The sequence below is a fragment of the Vollenhovia emeryi genome, unplaced genomic scaffold, assembly GCF_000949405.1.
Source record: "Vollenhovia emeryi isolate VEMERY1.0 unplaced genomic scaffold, V.emery_V1.0 DF939159.1, whole genome shotgun sequence".
Lineage (NCBI taxonomy): Eukaryota > Metazoa > Arthropoda > Insecta > Hymenoptera > Formicidae > Vollenhovia > Vollenhovia emeryi.
The window spans coordinates 373,641-381,773 of NW_011967207.1; the positions used below are offsets into that span (position 1 = coordinate 373,641).

An 8,133-nucleotide genomic window follows, 5' to 3' on the forward strand; every position below is an offset into this window, starting at 1 on the left:
GGGGGGGGAAGACGCGCGGCAATGCGACGCCGCGAAAGATATCCCGACAACGAATCCTGACCCGGTCACTGACTAGGCGCCATATCCTAGGAGGCGATGCCCCCGATCTTTGGGGGAAATTCCTATCGATCGGTCGCCGCGTTTCGACGAGCGAGAAACTTGCCAGCCGCCGCTATGGCGAAAATACATGACCGGGTCAATGCAGAGAGCGCTGACATCTCTCCAATTTGCCGCGAGGGAAATCGATATGTACACGCTTAACATGCGGATGTGTATGTCTTTCTAAAAGCAGCCATCTCTTTGCAACTCGCTTTCAAGATTAAGAGCCCCGTTCGCGCGCCGACCGGCACGGAAACCTCCAACTGGGGAAAAAAAAGTCGAAGCGGGTCGGAAAGTGGACGACAACGTTTTACATCCTAAGCGAACGATAAGAGCGGAAAGTGTCTTGGAGAACACATTTCGTGAGAGGAGTATTTGGCTTGTCTCGCGCGAGGGAATACACGCCGGGCGGATTTCACTCTATCGACCTATCGGGGACCCTTTCGGGACCCGCGCGATCCCTAAAGGTGCCGAGATCTCATTACCTACCTGCGCGGTGGTTGTACACACATTTGAATCGTACCGATTATGTCAGCTGGTTCTCTGACGTAAGGACGCGCCCGGCGCCGATTGGACGGCGGGCGCGCGCCCACTACGCGGCCGTGCGCGCGTGCGCCGCGCTCGGGGCTCCCCCTCGAAGCGGCCGGAGCCCCGCGAATGCATCGGCAATGGCGTCACACGGTGTCTGCCATCATCCCGCGAAATGCCCCGCCGGTTGAACGCGACTTTCCACGTCCCCCCGGACGAGCCCGGCGCCAACGTATTATTACTGTACGTCCGCGAGTCGTTTTTGCGCCGGACTCCCAGGTTCTCGACAATTTTCACCCGACGTTCGGCGCCGATCGTGCTCACCGTTCGAGGGATCTCTAAAACACTTTTATTATGCAAATCAAACCCAGGCTATCGATTGAGTCCACTTAGAAGTTCATCGGATCAGCCGTTGTTGAGATCCGAAAATCTGAGAGCCTGCCGACTCGCGTAAACTATACACGGTCGGTCTCGCGCGCGCGGTTCTAGCTACGCTTCAAGGCTGGTCTACAACACATGGAGCAAGCTGGAGTAAGGAAATAAATCCATTTTATTTCTTACTCCTACTTCAGCTCTTAGGTTTACTCTCGGTGAATCAAAATGCCATCAATTAGTGTTACAAATATTTTAAAAACCATGCCCGTATTTCAGCTTCCTCACACCAAAAGCTAAAAGTTAGGGCTCTCTCTTACTCTTTACTCCAAGCTTACTCCACGTATTGTAGACGACGCATCATACTTGGCGCGAGACACTACCGTGTCTCGTGATGTTAGCGGTAGACGAGAGACTTCTCGACACGCTTCCGTTCGAGGTTTCTCCCACGGACGTTCGCACAATAGGAAAAACATTCTAGGAATCAGAATACATGTGAACCAATTGCAGGTGTACCAGAATATAAACTTGTGGGTGCGATTAAACTTTAACCGGAAACTGAATGAAGTAAATGGAATTCTTCCCCGAGATTGACGCGAGCCGCAGATCGCCTAAAGTAAGCTTAAGCGCCGCGTTGTTTACACGCGCGCGTCGCTTCGTTGCCAGAGTTCGAGGGAGAGAGAAAGAGAGGACGCGTTCGCGCGCGCGCGCGCACGCATCTCGGCGCGGGGAGCGCGCCGCGCACGCGTTCGGGGTACGATCGACTCCCGTGACGCGCGCGTCGATGACTCGCCGTTGACCGCGCGCGACGGGATGCCCCCGTCCCTAATCGCGAGGGACGGCGGCGCGGCGCGGGATCAGGTGCGATGGAGATACCGAATCCGGGGTGAATGGACTCTCTCTCGTTAACGGAGATAGGACATTTTCCGTCGATGCAACGGAGCGAGCGAGCGGACGCGCGGGCGAGCCGCGCGCGCGAGAGAACTTGACGGCTTTGACGTTGACCTTACGCGGCGCGGTCGATGCCGCACGCGCGTCGTTCTCGCTCCGTGGAAAAATCTCGGCGTTCGCGGGCAGATCTCCCCCCTCCCCCTCGTTCACTTTTTTATTATTGAGTAATTAACGGAGGAAGTGGGAGGGGCTGTCTGATATCGAGTGGCGATGTGGGTTCACTTTCGACATACGTCAAGACGTAGCTGTTAAGAATGAAATAGCTTAGGGGAGGGTGGTGTACCTTTGACCACGTTGCACTTCTGACCGTGGGATCCTGTGCGTTATCTATTGGATATTTGTAGCAGTAAAAATATGTAGTTTGTAGTTTGGCCACCAGAGGTGTTTTATGACCTACAACTGTAATGATATAGATAACTGCACAGTAGTGAAAGATCATTTATTTTCGAGTATACAAAGCAAGTAGTTTCGAGAGTTTTCTCAATCTCGTAGTGTTGCGTATATCGTTGAGTAGTTATCTGGAATAACTTGCAATTTATAAAATTAACATTAAACAGAAAATGAGCAAGTGTTGTACCTTTGACCAAAATTCAATTTTTTTTCAATGTTAAAAAATATACTAAATGTAACAATTTAAATCCACAAAAAATATCTAACAATGACAACACTGGAAAGAATATTTTAGATTTTTTTTTATTTCGAGACACCAAAACGAAACTTGCGCAATCAAAAATGTCGAAATTGGTCAAAGGTACACGCACCGGCATAAATGCTGTCCCTATCCTTGTGAGGTGCACGCACACAACTAGAGTTGCACCTCACAAGGATAGGGACAGCATTTATGCCGGTGCGTGTACATACAAGGTATACCAGCCTCCCCTACGGTGTGGTGCACTAATTTGCATCGGGTCGTATTGTCGAGAAGCATGTATGTTTATAAGTAATGAAGTAATTTTTGCCCATCCCTAATTATTACCCGGCAAGCAGCACAGACAAGCAGGAATGCCTGGACCTTATATTTGTAGAATTATATTTCTGCCCGTCTGTTGACGCTAGGAATCGCTGATGCCTTTCCACACGAATTTGTGCGCATATCGACACATTTATGCGTTTTACGTATACGCGGCAAATGTATATGTGTTCTATATGCGCTCGAATTCACGTGGGAAGGCATCGGCGATGCCTGGCGTACAGTACGCGAACCAGGGAAGAGAGGGAGAGAGAAGGGCAGGCTTTTCGAAAGGCCGAATTTCAACAGATGTTTCTTAGAATAATAAAACGCGAATAGGTAACCCGTGGTACAAAACAAGGTCGGGGAGAAAGTTGTTTTGCGCGGTCGCGCGACACCTGGCGAGGCAGGAATTTCTAAATTCCGAGAGAAGCCAGTTCGATATTAGAAAATACGCGCGGTCTGGTGGAACCTCTCGGCGAATCGTCCGCGACGGGCAGAAACGCGCGTATTATCCGCCGTCAATGAGCGCACAATTAATTTTATCCCGAAGGTTGCAATCTCGCAAGAGAGATTATATGCATTTCGTGGAGATGCGTTTCCTCCCCCCCCCCCCCTGCGTGCCGTTGCCACGCGAGGCGTCGATCAAGGTCGAGTGTCACTCGGTGGAAGAGCGTCACGGCGGAATATCGAATATATTTCCAGATTCGGCCCCGGCACGAGGTGGACGGATGGGATCCGGAAGTTAGCGGCGCGTCTCGCCGGCGGAACGGACGAGATGCGATTAATCAATCGAGCAATTAGCGAGTCGGCTGCGCATGCCTGCTCGTTGAAAACCGTCTCACGGCACGGATCGTACCGGCGATAATATGCGTTTGAATAAATTAGCGGCCTGTCACGTCGCGTGACAAATAGAAACACTGTGCCGTAAGGTCAAGGACCGGCTCGGTGTCGCTTTCTCGGCGAGCCGCGGCGCGTTCACCGCATGTATACATATACACGTAATATATATATATATATATATATATATGCATGCATGCCTATTTTACCGGGTAACGCACGTTTCGCCGCTCTCAAAGGGTAATTTATTACCCTGCGATTTAACGTCTCCATTCGCGAAGACGTTATCGCGCGGCCCGTTCACGGCCAATGTTACCGTCTGTTCGGTGAAGCTTATTCTACAATGGACGCAAAACGCTAAGCCGCAACAACGCAAGTAATCGATCAATCACAGTCCAATATGAGAAGAATGATCGACTGTCATTGGCAGATTACTTGCGTTGCGGCTTAGCGTCTTGCGTTTTGCGTCCGTTATAGAATAAGCTTAAGCGCGCGCGAGATTTTTACATTTTCATCGGGTGTTAACGGCTGCGGCTCGATATTCCTTCTCGCACCTGACCGACCGCTGCGAGAGAGATCTAGAGGACTAGATACCTCATTATCGCAAATTAAACAGCAACGGTGAACTAACGGGACGATTTTTAACAGCCGTTAGATCCGAGCGATCCCGTTTGATAGTACTCACTTTTTTTTTCGTCATTACTAGACGTAACATACAGTTGCATTCGTGCGCTCGAGATTGCTATAGGAAGAACAAGAGTTTTAGCGAGTGTATCCTTGCGTTTTGACCTGCAATTTATTCGTTCAATTTATCAGATAGCTTATCAAGCCACAGATGGTTCAAGGAAGCAAAAAACACAAAGTCAGATTCCCAAAGCGATTACATATGTATGATGACGCGCCAGTACAAAGCAGGAATTTCTACACGGAGAGAATTTTCTTCTAAAATTTATCTGGAAAATCGTGCAATCGTGGGACAACACGTGGCATTTTAAGAAGAACTTTGTCAGAGTTCTAAAAAATTTCCCATACATTTTACTAGCAGAATTTCAAAAAGACCCACTCGGTTCTTTAAAATGCCACGTTGTCCCACGATTGCACGGGTTTCAGGATAAATTTCGCGAGAAAATTCTCTCCGTGTAGAGCCTGGAGAATCCCTTGCTTGCGACATATCGAGAAAAGTAGTCGCCGATCGCGTGTCCACCTCCCTGGAGACCCTGTAATCAGAGACTGGCCGTAAGAGTTGGTCAAATTCCCGCGAGTGAGAGAGAAACATAGGCTATACCTCACTCCTCTACGATCGTAGAATTTGACGAACTCTTATGGGCAGTCCCTTATTACCGGGTCTCTACACCGCCCAAACGCGCGGCGTTATCGCGGGGAAGACTCTTCCCCGTGCGGATTACGCGCTTAATTTCCGACGAGCGACCCTCGCCGAAATCCTCGGGAGATTGCCCGCCGATTTGCTAATCGCCGTTAATTGTTTGATTTGACAGACATCCCTCTGCGGCATCAAATGGAGAAAGCTCGTGTGGGGCGAGGTGGCCGGTGGCTTCGGCGGCACGCCCCTCGAGGACCCGGTGCTGTCGAGTTTCTCGCGATGTTTAGCTGGTGACATTCTGTGCGTGTGGCGACGCGTGGCCGCCACGCCGGCCACCTCCGGCCCGGCGGCGGCCACCGCCGCCTCCTCCGCGCCCGGGGCTGGCATCTTCGACCTGGGCATCGCGCCCTCGCCCGCGCCGCCGCCGCTCTCCCTCACCGCCGCCAAGGAGCTCTGGATCTTCTGGTACGGCGAGGAACCCGATCTCTCCGGCCTGGTATCGCCGGAGCTCATCGCTTGCGGTGAGTATATCTCGACCGCGTGTCCGGAAACGCGTCGCGCCGTGCCTCGTCCCGGAAGTCGGCCCGGGATAACGCAAGGCCCGTGTCGGATTACGCGCCGAAGACTCGGAATTGCGAACGGAAAATTAGAACTCGGCCCGTCGGATGGGCTCAACCCTTATCCGTTTAGTTCGGTTGCATTCCGGTCCGCAGGCCGGGCTGAAGACGTCAGATTATTCTGCACCTGGGAAGTAAACTGTTGCAACTGCAAAATTATCGATTTTGATCTCATTATATATCGCGTTGTTATTTTCCTTAAAGATAAGTATTTTCGAAGAAACTTTAGAATATTGTAAAAAACAACTTACAGAAATGCAAGTTGATCTCGGACCTGGTGTGGAAATGCCCAGTTACGACAGTTGACCTCTCAGGTACAGGATGTATTTTCTAACTTGCTACGCAAGTCATTTCGAAGGTACTCTCAGGTCCGTTGAACTTTGCGATTATTATATTATCTTAATTGGAAGCTATCGTAGGTTCTTTTTTTTTTAACGGCGAACCAAAAGGAAAACCGGCGGAGCGTCAAGGACGGCCGAAAGTGCTCTCGCGCGAGGATGATCGACGCGTGGCAAACTGATAATCTCAATTCGTAACGTTCAGACGGTTGTGTGCTGGAAGTAGCAATTACGCGATGTTTACACGCCGTTGTGTGGCGTTTTACCTAACGCCAGCAAGAAGACCGTGACTGAGCCAACTTTTATTACGTACTTTCCAAGAGGAAGTTTCGACACGTGAGAGGGAGAGACACGCGAAGGGACTACGTTGCGTTAACGGATTCGCGGACGCGGCTCAACGGGTAAAAATTCTGGACTCTACAAGATCTATAGACTATACGTATACATCGATATCGCCGGCTAGAGACAACGTCAAAGTAACGTGGGGCACGCGGGGGGGGGGGGGGTGAGAAAGGGGAGGAATACGATTAAAAGTGAAACTCGCTTCGGTCTTTAGATCGCCGCGATAAGCAGTGACGTGTATAGACGCGTTAGCCCGTGAATCACACATAAAATTATCAGCAGACTTGCGTGCCTGGCTTCCTTCGGGCTATCGGACGAGTCTCCGCCGGTTTTGCGCGCGTCCGCCGCGGCGGTCGACGCGAGCTGTTGCCTGGCTTTAGCCTCGGACAATATCGCGAGTCTTCACGTCGACCATTTTCCGCCTTTCGTCTCTACGCAAGTCTTGCCCAGCGAGCAGAGATAGTTCGCGTCGCTCTGAAATAAAAACCAGGCGAGCCACGTTTGAGGACACACCCGTCCGTTATCTAAACCTTATTCTACAATGAACGCAAGACGCTAAGCCGCAACGCAAGAAATCAACCAATTACAGTCAAATATGAGAAGAATGATCGACTGTCATTGGCCGATATCTTGCGTTGCGGCTTAGCGTCTTGTAGAATAAGCTTAAAACTTGGGACACAAAGCTTTAAAGCAGCGAGCGAATCGACTAATCGCAATCCTCGAGATCGGGTCAAGGAGTACGTTCAACCGCGACCGGTCGATCTAACGAATTAAAGCTCTCGTTTTCTCACCGTAGATACATCGAATCGTGACGTTCGACGGGGCAAATAGTGCGAATTTTTCTTTTTACTCTGCGTCGAGACAAATTTAATTTTCCGCACGTCGGTGTTCGCGTTCGGTATCAACACGCAGTGAGACGCTTTCTCCAAAAATTGGAGCGTAGCAACGCGAACGAATTAATTAATCGAACGTTCCTTGGGATGGTAGATTAGACCGCGAGATTGTCAGATTTGATTCGCTCGCGTTTTCTGCTCATTTTCTCGGTTCTATTCCGTACTCGGCTACCGACAACTGTCGATATCGTTAACGACGTTTGCGCGGCTTTTCATCATGTAAAAAAGCTGCGCAAACGTCGCTAACGATAGTCGTCGGCAAGTGGTGACGGAATACAGTCTCAGTACGGGAATCCTGTAACCTGCTGTCGAGGCTTTTCGGTAACATTAACCAGCAACGACCCACGATAAGCTGCATCTTTTTCGAAGATCATCTTTGCCACTGGCTGTCGCTAGTTAACGATACAATTCCCGTACTGTACGGAGATTCTGTAACTTGATGTCGAGGCTTTTCGGTAACGTTAACCAGCAACGACCCACGAAAAGCTGCGTCTTTTTCGAAAATCGTCTTTGCCCTTGGCTGTCGCTAGTTAACGATACCGAAAAGCATCGATAGCAAGTTACAGAATCTCCGTACAGTACAGGAATTCTGTAACTTGCTATCGAGACTTTTCGGTAACGTTAACCAGCAACGACCCACGAAACTGCGTCTTTTTCGAAGATCGTCTTTGGCATTGACTGTCGCTAGTTAACAATACCGAAAAGCATCGAAAAGAATCTCCGTACAGTACGGGAATTCTGTAATTTGCTGTCGAGGCTTTTCGGTAACGTTAACCAGCAACGACCCACGAAAACTGCGTCTTTTTCGAAGATTGTCTTTGCCGTTGGCTGTCGCTAGTTAACGATACCGAAAAGCATCGATAGCAAGTTACAGAATCTCCGT

General features: G+C 50.1%; 1 protein-coding gene across 3 annotated transcripts in view; it reads left to right on the plus strand.

Moving 5' to 3' along the window:
• Positions 1–8,133, plus strand: part of LOC105564801 (mediator of RNA polymerase II transcription subunit 13-like) — a 39,316-nt gene that overhangs the window by 14,725 nt on the left and 16,458 nt on the right. For all 3 annotated transcript variants that reach the window (XM_012017478.1, XM_012017479.1, XM_012017480.1), the window contains exon 2: positions 5,236–5,581. In XM_012017478.1, the coding sequence (XP_011872868.1) occupies positions 5,236–5,581 (346 nt within the window). The remainder of the gene's footprint in view (positions 1–5,235; positions 5,582–8,133) is intronic.